Source organism: Rhinatrema bivittatum, chromosome 3 (assembly GCF_901001135.1).
Source record: "Rhinatrema bivittatum chromosome 3, aRhiBiv1.1, whole genome shotgun sequence".
In the NCBI taxonomy this organism is placed as follows: Eukaryota; Metazoa; Chordata; class Amphibia; order Gymnophiona; family Rhinatrematidae; genus Rhinatrema; species Rhinatrema bivittatum.
Window position 1 is genome coordinate 290,898,149 of NC_042617.1, and position 12,413 is coordinate 290,910,561.

The following is a 12,413-nucleotide window of genomic DNA, read 5'->3' on the forward strand; positions in this document are numbered from 1 at the left end:
TACACTTAGTATTCAGTGACAACAGAATGCATACTCTGTGGTTGGTGTAGAAACGCCTCCCTCCCCCCAAGGAGTTATGGGGAGAAAAACCCAACACAAACTGTCTTCTGCAGCCACATACAAATTCCCAGCCGTGCTGGTGAAGGGAAATTTCCATTCTGATGAGAAGAGCGGGTATGAAGGAGTCTGGCCTGGTGGTGTGTGTGCCTGCTCTGTTTGCTGCTTAAGGGCCTTCTCTCCTAAAGAGTTATTTCCATGCTAAATTCAGAGTTAAAATTTAACACAGGTTTTACTTTTACACTGGCATTAAAAAATCGGCAGGCCTGCAGGATGCAGAAAGCTAATGACATGCAAATAGACCAGGAGTAAAAACCAAGAGCGTGCTAAACTAAAACCCTTTTATGGATTCATGGTTCATTTGCATGCCCCTCTGCACTTAAGACCAGGGGCACCAGCCTCCTCTCCAATTTAGAAAATTAGCAGGCCTGCAGCCTGAACCCCCTCCCTTCCAGATTCAAAAAATAGTGCTGGTCAGCCCTCAAAATTCCAGACCCCCACTTCCTGCTCCCATTCTGGAACAAACCCCAGGAGGAGAAGACCTTGTCATCAGCCCTGTGGGAGAAGGTAAGTTCTCTGAGCTGTAACTCAATTAATATTAATTTATTCATACCACAGCCACTGATTTATCTCTCCGCTGTCACTAAATGGGGATTAGTCCTTTCACTGATGGTGGAGGGACCAATCAGTGGCTCTGAAGAAGTGAATAAATTGATATTAAATGAGTTGCGTTTGACAGTAGCCTTATGGGCAGAGGTGTAAGGTCTTCTCCTCCTCTTGGGGTTCATTCCAGAGCAGAAAGTGGGTTTGGAATTTTGAGGGCTGGCCACTACTTTAATTTTTGAACTTAGATGGAAGCTAATTTGTTGAATTTGGGTAGGTAGAAGTGAGAGAGGCTTTTGCTTGAAGATGGCTATTTTTATTTTTAACTTAGGTGGGTGGGAGTGAGTGAGGAAGATCTGCCCCAGTCGGCTGTTCACAGTGCAATTTGCATGAAGAACGCTAATCCTAGCATAGGTTTTATCAATGTTGAAGCCCCATTACACACATGGGTTAGGTTATTGCTGAACACCCCAAGCTAAAACAGGAGATAGAATCTGCACTAGGGTTATCATAGCTTCTGTGTGTCTACGGAGCAAATGCTCAGTACACAGGTCTCTTGAGCACTTTTCTGTGAACACTCAAGTCACTGCAGAAAGAAAATGGAAGACAGCGTTCAGGATGTTAATGGCATTAGCTAATCTTTTATCATCTAGCAAGCCAGCTAACCTTCCTAATAACATCATCTTCACAAAGAACCCATCCCAAGCCTTGCGCTCTGGTTTCTCTCTGTAATAACTGGGGTTGGGTTCAGTCAGTAGCGGGAGACAACATGACCTGAAAGTCACGTAGCAGCAGCACGCAGGCAACCCAAAGGGCAGCTGGGCACACTAGATGGGCCATAACGTCGTTTTTTTTTCTATTTTTATGACTTTTGTCACCAGAGAGTTTTTAGCTAGCTGCTGGTGATTTTATGCTGTTAAATTCAGATTCAATAGAGTAATCTGGAAGGACAACTTAAAGCAAACATTGGTGCGTGTGTGTGTGTGTTTATGGGGTGAGGGTATCCTTTTTAATTCAACTTGTAGCATCATTGTGCTGCCTTCTATTGATATATGCACTCCAAGAATCTTCACCAGCATTACTGCATATGAAAGAAATCCTGCAGACAGACAGAAGGTCCATCTAATGATAAATACCGTCATGTATATAAAGGGCCATAGGTTATCTGTTTGATGGCTTAGTGATGGTATCTGTGCAGGTTGCTGGTTACAGTGCTCACACTTTTTTTTTTTCTTTAATTTGGGTACTACTGCAAAAATAGAATGCAAAGCTCAGGATGTGCTTTTTCTTGTGTGATATCAGCAGACAACCAGCTGACTCCATTAGTCCATGACTAGTGGCATTAATGCAGAAAACACATCTCAGTTTTTGTAATCTTTTTTTTTTCACTCTGCAGGATCCAATGATTAACAGGGGGCTTGCAGCCAATAAGCTGAAAATCATGTTCATGAGGCGGGCCACACAGAAAGGTGACTTATCATTAGAGGGCCATGTCTGTAAGCAGGGACTCTTGCAGCATGCAGAGCCTAATGCAAAGCACAGCTTTTGCTGATATGCGATAGTTAGCGTGCTCACCTACCTCCAGTCTGTCCTGGTGACGCCAACTCCTCATTAACTGTCTTGATACTGGGAAACTCCTAGAATGTTTTGAGCACAAGTTGAGAAAATCTACCTCCCCCCCCCCCCCCTTATGACTTAAGAGCTGGATCTTGAAGCTGATAGGGTTTTTGAAGTAGTTCAGAGGTCCTCAACGCCAGTCCTCAAGAGCCACAGACAGGCTTTGGATTTTTAGGGTATCCACAACCAGTGTCAGTCTAGCTATATCTGCATACACCTAAGCAGTTTAATTTGCATATTTTGGTTACTCTGCAAAGCAAACCTGTTGAAAGCCCTTTGGGACAGGAGTTGTAAAACCCCGTACTAGCTGCTGCTTCTGTTTGGACCAAGGATATTATGGGAATGCTGCCTCTGAAGGAGAGGCGCTTTGATGGGGTGGCTGTAGCCCTGTGCTGAAGGCATCCTCCATGACCTTGTTTTCAAAGGGAGACTTTGGCCAGTTTTTGATTAGATATATATATTTTTAATTTGCATCCCCTTGCACAGTGGTAGTTTTAGTTCTGTTTCTTCCATTTGATAGCACAAGTCCCAGAAGGCGCCAGGAGGAGGGTGTTTTAAAAGGCCACGATTTGCCTTGTTTCTCTCTAAGAGCTTGGTCACTGGGCAGTTGAGCCTACTGCATTTTTCCTTATTCTGACTGGTGTAGCACGTTAGCAATTTTGCTTGGGGCCAACCCTAACTTTCTTGGGTTTGGTTAGCCATCACTTGATTATTGGGCTGCTTATCTATTAATACTGTAATATTTATTAAATAATTAGTATTTGTTGGAACAGGGTAAATCTGATTAGAAAAAAATAGCAGCAGCTGTATTACCAAGATGACATTACACACACACACTCTCTTGGATGATTTGGTCTGGGTTGGCGATGTCGTCAGACCAGTTGGATTTGGTGGCTGTCATGACACTCTTGGTAACACGGCTGTGCGCAGCTTATGGCTGTAAAGAATTTTGAAAGTAACAAGTTAAAAGTGTATTGCAAAGGATTATTACTGCTTGTCCTTGTGTTCCTTTGAAGTATTGCAAGCTACAGTGAACTGGAATTTTTTAATTTAACTTTTTGCTTTCTCAGCTATAACAAAGTCCTGCTTTTATAGTTCAGGATTTAATTATTTAAACTGGTGCCATGGGAAGTTTCAGGGTTGCCAAGCGACTCCCTTCCTGGAAGGAGACATTTTTTTGAACTTCTATATCAGTGCATTGTGGTAGTTGTAGTCCTGACTTCTTTCATGTGAAATCAGCACTATAGTGACCAGAATACATGAGGAGGGGGTGTCAGTCAGGACCAGCATTAAGTCTTTCTTTAGGAAGTGGGTCATGTGGCAGCTCTAAATATTTCTGATAACTGGCAATGGCACTTGGTCCTTGTGTGGTTTGTTGGGTCATTTCAGCTTTTCATGTGCTTTTGTGCACGCCCAATCCTATTTCTTTTAAAACAAAATTCCACCCAGCTTGTGTTGTGTCTAAAACACCCAGAGCTGTAATGCTGCTCACTATTTGTGCTAATGCATAATTCCTATGTCAGTGTTTATAATGTATAGGATAGTGTGGTTTTTTTTTCTCTTCAATATGTCATGACAGATTGCCAAGAGAGAGTCCTCTGACAAAGATCACGGCAAAAATATTGCTGCAAACCCTTAGCAGCTGTCTGGTAAAAATAAAGTGCTGCCATAATCAGATCATAGTCGGAGGTTGAGGGAGTGCAAATCGTACTCCCTCTAACTTCCAGGCCACATCCTCCTCCCTAACTAGTGCTGGTCTCTGCACCTACAGAGCCAGCCTGGCTGAGGAAGACCAGGCTGTGATCTGTCTCCATCACGCAGCGGGGAAGCCAGCTCAAGGGTGGCATGTAGAGTAGTTACTCTTGGTAAGTGGGAAGATGATAGGACACTACTTGCTTTCACCTGGCATGGATTTAGCTAAATAAGCTCAGTTGGTAACTAAACATGAATAAAACTGATATTTTCAGTTTTAAAATGGATTTAAAAGGAAAAATTCCATGGTCAAAGTCTTAGACTTACACCTTTTTTTGAATCTGTGGGGCCAATTTATTAAATGATGCCAAAAACCTACCTAATATCCTAGCAGTTGAATTATTCACGCCTCCATGCCTTTTATTGCTGCTGTTGCAATATGTGAACTATTAGCAAGACCTTGAGTGAGGGGGTAAGGGGGGGGGGGGGGGGGGAAATGGAGGCTTACTGAGGGTAGGTTATTGAAAACTATGAACCATGTATTTGTTTACATTGTATTACTGTTTGACTTTGAGATATAGACACTGTTGTTGTCCTGCTTCTTGATGTTGGTTCAATAAAGATATAATTAAAAAAAAACCCCACAAAAACCTTGGAATTCAGTAATCTGCAACAAGTAGAACTGTTGGGAGTTGTAGCGCTTTGCTGTGCTATAAATGAGTTGTACATAAATTTAATGCTGCTTCAGAGATCAGCATCTAGCTGCCAGAGCGGGAGTGGGCAAAGGCCCTGTTGATTTCTAGCCAAGAATCTGCCCGCTGATGCTGGAGGGAGCTTAGGGTATTCCAGGGGCAAGGACATATTACCCTTGGTGTGGTAGTGGATAAATTTGTTAGGGATGAGTATGGAGGCAGTCCCTAAACATTTCCTTTTATATTGCATGTAGTTAATATGACCAGCACAGTGTACTGTCACATTTAAAAGCTGGAGTGCCCCTACTGCTTTAGTGCTGTGAATATTAGGTTAAATAATTTAAAGTAATTCACACCCTGCTGCTTTTGCTTTAGGCTTTGGTTTTAGTGATTTGTGTGTCTGCATTTCTTCTTTATCTATGAGCCAGAGAAGACCCAGAGTTAGAGAAGCACTTGCCCTTCCAGTAGTTACTGGCAGTGAGCTTGTTCTGCAGGTATTACACAAGCTGTCAGTAAGAATAGCAGGCTGCTTCAGCGTTTATTAATCACATCAGTGTTTGTGCTGACAGAGTAGGCAACCCAAAACTATCCAAGGGCTGGTCTTCTAGAGCTATGGGCCAGAGCAAGTTTATGGGCATGGAAGGATCTCTGCTACATTACTGAGACCCATACCTTTTCAATGCTATAATCCCTCAGAATGGGAACAAAACATTCATGGAATTAAATGTGGCACAAAAAAGAAAGGTTGACTCAGGCTAACAGTGCAAGATAAAAAATTCATATACTTACATTCTCCCTGCCACCAAGTTGTTTTTTTTTTTTTTTACAGTTTAAAGTAACTTGCTTAAGGACACAAAACAGATGGTAGACAGGGGAATAGAACAGGAATCTCCAGCTGCGTGCCTTAAATACTATATTACACTGATGGTTTTTAATAACTAGGAAAATGTAGTATAAATTTAGACAATTCGAACACCCATTGTAGATCTATGAGCTCAAAACAGCTGTTTTAACCAGACTTGTTGGAGACCTGTCAAATCAAATTAAATGGACTTCACAAGACAAGTCTGGTTAACAGCCCAGATTTGGGTTGTGTTTGCACCGGGACACAGAGCCTCTCATCTCCAAGACTGGAAGGCTCAGGAGACTGGCCCAAGGATACTGTTTAAATCTGGCCTGCCTTGATGTACCTCTAGACTGTGAACGTGGTCCCCGCCTTTTAAATCAGAAGCACTTTGTGATACAGTTTAAGAGATTAGTTTTTTAACTTTCTCTTCATTTGATTGTATGTTTGGTAGTAATAGCTGTTTTCATTACAGCAGCTAATGTATAGTCATGCTTGATTACTGTACTATAGAATTTCTTATCATTAAATACATATCAATATCCACTGATTTCCAGCCTCTTCAGTTTGTGGCCAGGTGTAAGATGTGTATCAAACTCCATTGATACTAGATCATCATTTACAGTTTGTTTTTTTTTTTAGCACCTCGATAAGGATAAGGCTTTGCCTTTTAATGTGATTTTTTTTTTTTTCAGTAAGTTGTGTGAAAGACAGGTACAGATGATATCACAGATGCTGTCCGCTCCAATCAGATCTGAACGTGTGTTAGGATGTTTGTTAGTCTGTTTCAGATGTGGCTGTGCGGTGCGGGAAAGGAAAGAAACTGTGGGCCGGATTTTAAAAGGGGAACCCACGTAACCCTTTTAAAACCCCCCCTGCGTGCGCCGAGCCTAAGCCCCAGGACGTGCGTAAGTCCCAGGGCTTCGCAAGGGGGGCGTGTTGGGTGGGTGGTGCGAATTTTGGGGCGTTCCGGGGGGGGGGGGCATGGTGCCGGCCCGGGGCTGTGGTCGAGGCCTCCAGACCAGCCCCCGGGTTGGGTGATAGCATGTAACTTTAACAACAAAGGTAGGGGGAAGGTTTAGATAGGAGGGGGGGGGGGGGGGGTTAGGTAGGGGAAGGTGTGGGGGGGTAGAAGGAAAGTTCCCTCCGAGGTCGCTCCGATTTCACAGCGGCCGCGGAGGGAACGGGCAGCGCACGCATGTTGCACAAATGTGCACCCCCTTGCGCGCGCGCCAACCCTGGATTTTATAAGATACACGCGGCTACGCGAGTACATTTGTTCGCGCGTGCGTAGATTTATAAAATCTACTCGTGTTTTTTGAAAAATTTAAAAATATCAATTTAGCAGTAAACTATCCATTAGATTTGCATCGCTGAACCATAGAAATATGTTTGGAAATACCATACAATGCAGAGCCAGGATACCAGCTAAGTGTTCCTATAAACCCAATCTTTCTGATGTTGCAGAATGGGGAAAAGCTCTTTGACTTGCAAAACAGTGAAACATTCAGTGGGCATAACCATGTCATAGTGATAAAGTATGTCCAGCATGTAACGGGCCAGACATCTGCATTTGAAACCAAAAGAACTGTCACTGCCTCAACCTGTAGTTGTGTGGCTGAGAAGAACATAACCATGCAAGCAGGTAAAAGACACGGTCCTGTTCCAGACTTTAATCCGTAGGGCAGCTGACATGGAACCATTTTGCCTAACCATGAGGTCATCGGTGGCATGTTACGTCTCGCTGAAATTGCAGCATTCCCTTTTTTTGTTCTTGCTCTTGTGGGTGCCTGTGAAAGTAAGTGTCATGGATACACACAACAATACGAGTCATTAAAATGTTACCATTTCCCTGGATTTTGTTGACTTGAGACAGAAGTGTGGCATTGATGACATTTGCTAGCCAACAAAAGGGTTCTTCCCTTGTTAGCTGGATTATGTATTGAAGTTTCACAGCAAATCCTGAAAACTGTTTCATTTTAATTGTGCAGTTCTGTAACTTGTTACTACAGAATTGTAGTCTGAATGGGGACTGATCTGGACCAAAGTCATGTGTTTAACTTGATTAGAAGAAGACCTCAGCGTGCATGTTCCAGACATTTATTGCATGGCATCGGCTCCTATACCATCTTATCACCAATCCAAAATAAAATCAGTACATTTAATAGGTTGCTGCACCAAAATGGTCTAACAAGCAATTCAGTGTATAGAAGAAATGTTTTCTTGGTTCCAGGGGTTTATGAAATTAAACAACAAATAATACTGACACTCAATATAAAGCCATCAACACCAAGGCTGCTTTTGAGCGGCCATTAAACGTCATGGCAGCATTTTAGCTCCTAATTTCTTTTCATCTTTGAATGGGGAAAAATATGATAGCAGCCTAAACTCTAACAATTCAGTTGTCCTTGAATGGTGACATATGTTTCTATTCTGCTTAAGCACATCCACAACAACCAGAGGCATGATTGATCAGTGGTTTTCTTGCCTGAATGGGGAAAAAAGTCTTAAATATGGCTTACATTATTCCATCTCCTGGTATAGTTTAGGAAGACACTCATATTCCTTTGCTTATCTGTTTACAGTCTATTTAGGATAACATGCACCATGGTGCAATCAGATGTGGGGGTTTTTTGGGGGTACTGGCCTAGCAGGTTCTTCGTTTTGTCCTTTCAGCTCTGTCAAAACCAGGGTTGGGATCTGGTGCCATGAGCCTTCATGCACCAGAGCTGTTTCCCTTATTTTTTTTTCCCCCTCTTCTCCCACCTTCCTCGGCCAGGGCCTACGCAAGGCTTCTTCAGCAACCCTGCAATCTTCTGCTATAAAGGTGCCTGGGTCTCCCTCCCTCCAGAGGCGATGCCACAGCTTTGCATACTTCGGTGACTGGTCCAACAAAAGATGGCCCAGTAGGCCGAGAATACACAAGATGTTATACCAACTGCCATTTCCCACCTGTGAAAGGCTAAATGTGTTTGCTCTCAGCAGCTGGGCAGGATCAGGCCGGGCTAGTACTGTGGGTGGGGGACCACCAATGAAAACACTGCCTAACCTTTGTAGTATTTTGGCAAAAGAAAAAGTGATGGGTTGCACAAATTATAGATGAGTACCTGACCCTTGGCACCATGGAAATGAGCAGAACAAGGAGAGAGAACACCTCCAGCTCCTGTACTTTCTCTTGGCACAACACTGGTAAAGATTTGTTAATCCTTCCACAAGGAGTCTGTGGAACGAGGCCGAGACTGATCTTAGCCTGGAAGAGCACATGTCCTGGTACTGCCCTGATGCTTGGCCTTCCTTCAAAGTCCCCATAGGAAGTCTGTTGGCTAGGCACGCTCAGCATACGTACCGTACACGGGACTTGCCTAGAACTGGGATTGGCTCTTGCACCCCCCCCCCCCCCCCCCCCACTTCTCATGACTTCTGCGTTGCTGCTCAGCCCACTCCTCAGAAATTTCCACTCTAAGTGCACTCCACTTCCTGTCACGTTTCTCTTCAGTGGTCTATTTTTAAACACACCTGCTTCTAAACTGAAAAGTGGAATAAACAAAGTACTTGAGAGCTTCTGCACCTAGGAATAGCCTGCCCGTCAGACCCGGAAGCTCCCGCAGCATGCCCAAAGCCAAAACTGAAAGCAGAATGGGAGCAGCACTTGCTGGGGCTATTCATGTGTGTAATCCCAGTTCTAAGTAACTCTCTAGCTATAGTAAAATCGCATTCATACAAACCCACCAGGCATGTTAGCTTACTATTTATGTCAAACACTGAGAGGCCAAGGATAACACCCATCCTAAAGGGGGTGAGGCATCTGGGGCAAGTATAAGAATAAAGAAAGGGTGTGATAATCTCACCACATCCACTATAGAACAAAGAGGGCATAAAAGAGTAAGCCACACATTACAGAGGAAAGGAAATTGTGATTATTCCCCAGATCAACTGCTATTAATTGCAAAATAAGGAAACATTTAAACTCATTCAGGCATTGCTTATGGTGGCCAGATGTGTGATCCTTAACACATGGAAAGATGTAAAAGCCTTCATAGAATGGTTGGGTCAGGTTTGATAAGTGCATAAGAAGTGCCACGAAGGGTCAGCCCAAAGGTCCATCCAGCCCACTATCCTGTCTGATTGTGGCCGCTCTGGGCCTTTTGGAGTACCTGGAAGATCTAGCTAGAGAGATCCATTCCTTGTTACTCTTTCCCAGTAAACGGAGTTGGAGAAACTGAGAGGCACCCATACAGATGTAATCTTTGGATGTCATCTGCGATTCATTACAAGCAATTAGTATGATTCAGAAGAGTGGCTGAGACTGCTACAAATGATCCCCTGCCATGGTTGTTGTGGTGGGGGGGAGTGAAGGGGTCAGGTCACATCGAGGATGGGATAAAAATGATCTTTTGAATTACGTTTACCTATGACAGATATGGGTATTTTTTTTGCATTGCATATATTTAATTGGCTGCCATGAATGTTGCACGATTATGTTTTTTAAGTTAATAAAAAAGGAAGCATATAAAAAAGCTTGTGTTAACAGAAGTGCACAGAGCCACATAATCATATACCTTTTAAGTCAATTTGTTATTTTAACCACCAAAACATGTAAAAGTGTATCTCGGGCAGTATATACAACAAACAACACACTCCTGTATTGAAAAAGGAAAAAAAAAACCTGTCAGTGGCCATTGTTTTGGCCTCGCAGGTGGTCCAACCTGAAATTGCATAGGGCTGATGCAATAACACACGCGCTGAAAATGGTGCATCTGTTTTCCTAACGCACGCAGCCACAGCCCCGTGCGCCCCCACGCAATATGTAAATGAGAGAGCCTACAAAAGGGTGAGTCTCTGGCACTCAAAAGCGATTATTGCGTCGGGTGCCTACAACTGCAACAGGTGCTCAATAGGAGCATCTCTCTTGATCGCACTTCTTTTGGTTATTTTGCCGAGGTGCTGGTTGTGCACGCTGCCATTTGTTATATCAGGCACCCATTGCTACGGGTGTTTAAATTGTGCAATCATAAGAAACTTCTTTTTGAGCAAATCAATATGCATTTCTTTTTCACCACCACAAGCAGTAAATTCAAGAGGTGGGATAATACTAAGGCGGAGGACACATTTATCACACCACAGAGGGCCATATTTTGTAATGTTTCTCTTGAGCCTTTGACTGCAGGTTGACCACCTCTGGGACTGGAGTTAAATTTCCTGTATTAAAAAGTGTGTGTTGGGTGGCCAGCACTTTCCTACATGGGGGCCGATGCAATACAGTGCACTCAGCCGAGTGCACTGTATAACCCACACTTGGACGCGGGCTGTATAGGCGCTAATTAATTCCCTTATGCAATAAGGGGATTAGCGCCTCTACAACACACATCCAACGCGGAGTGAATCTAATAGCACTAATCACATGCAAATGCATGTGATTAGGGCGCTATTAGGTGCCGCGGGTGGGCCGCGTGTTTTCCTCCCCTTACTGAATAAGGGGTAAGGGAAAACACGCGTCCAGAGCAGGGTGACAGTGCGCTCCGACGGAGCACACTTTACTGGATCGACCTGTCTGGTAGCCCATTAGGAGGTTATTTATGCTTCTGATAACACACTGCTTTTTAATAAGTACTCCAGCTTTAGACTCGGTGTTTTTGCCCATTTTGTTCGATTTTGGATGGGGCAATAGCATGACATAGGTTATCTTATTATTTACACCACAATCATTTAAGAATGTATGATAGTAGTTGTTCATAGCAGTTTCATAGTTCCAAGAATCCTCTCCAAATTTGATTTCTAGGGGGAAGTGCGTCTGAAAAGGTTATTGTACCTCTCCCCTTAAAAATGCCCGCCCCTTGTGGTATTGCTTAAAAGCATTAGTTTGGGAAGGAGGAGGGGGTGCCTCTGTGTGGCTGCTCTTCCACTCCGTTACTGCTGCGTGATACCCACATAGAAAGGTCAGGATGAGGCACTTCCAACTGTATACACAATAAAATGATTTAAAGCAGTAAAGAAAGGATACAAACTGGAATTCAACCAAATGGCCCAAAGACTTCAGTGTTCTACAATCTCTTGCATTTCTTGAAAAACTGGCTAAACCTCCCCAGCCAGGCCTCCTGAATAAAACATACTAGGGGTTCACAGGTAGATTTTCTGCAGCAAAACAGGGCTCTGGGTTGAGGTGTCTCCTGCTGTCAGCTGGTGTCCACGGTGCTCTCATCAGCATCAAGGTCAGTCAGAAGGAAGAGCTCGGGGTGAATATTTAACCCCAGCCGATACTAAATAAAATGGGGGGAAGAAAAGGGTAAAGAGGAAAAGATTAGGAACATTAGAAACCAGCATCAGAGAACGAGACATCAGATTGTTAATTAGATGGAACCTGCTTTGGGGGCTTTCACCAGGAAAATAAAGTGAGGCGTGTGCTGGATGGGTGTTGCACTTTAGACAAAAGTTCCACCGACTTCTCAGCACAGGCCAATATATAGATAAGAGGTAGGGGACTCGATTCTGGAGAAAAGATGCATAGGAGCAAATCACTGGGGGAGAGAGATAAATGTCAGCACTCAGCTGAGCCAAATGACTTTTTTTGTTTTGTTTTGGGTTTGTGCAGGGTGAGAGAGAGAGAGAAAAAAAAAAAAAGGCCACAGACCAAAAAAGCTCCAGCACTAACACTACCAAGCCCAATCAATCATCCATGCACCTTTACTCTACACAAACAAAACTTTTCAGTTACTTACGTCTTCCACTTTCCAAGCCATGGGCAACGAAAGCTTGCAAAACAGAGAGGTTGTATCAGAGCACAAAGCAAGAGTTCTTTCTTACAAAGGGGCTTATTACGCTCGCTGTACTACGTTCATTTTGGGGGGGGGGGGGGGGGACGACAACAGGTTTGAAGGTAAGTCTGTCTGTTTTATGTTTTTGATACCTAT

At 43.6% G+C, this 12,413-nt stretch overlaps 1 protein-coding gene across 6 annotated transcripts in view; it reads right to left on the reverse strand.

The window, feature by feature from the left end:
* Positions 1–10,931: 10,931 nt before the first annotated feature.
* The window catches only part of SLC11A2 (solute carrier family 11 member 2), a 222,310-nt gene continuing 220,828 nt past the window's right edge, over positions 10,932–12,413 (reverse strand). For all 6 annotated transcript variants that reach the window (XM_029594945.1, XM_029594942.1, XM_029594946.1 and 3 more), the window contains one exon: positions 10,932–11,762. In XM_029594945.1, coding sequence (XP_029450805.1) covers positions 11,679–11,762 — 84 coding nt within the window. In that variant the 3' untranslated portion in view covers positions 10,932–11,678. The remainder of the gene's footprint in view (positions 11,763–12,413) is intronic.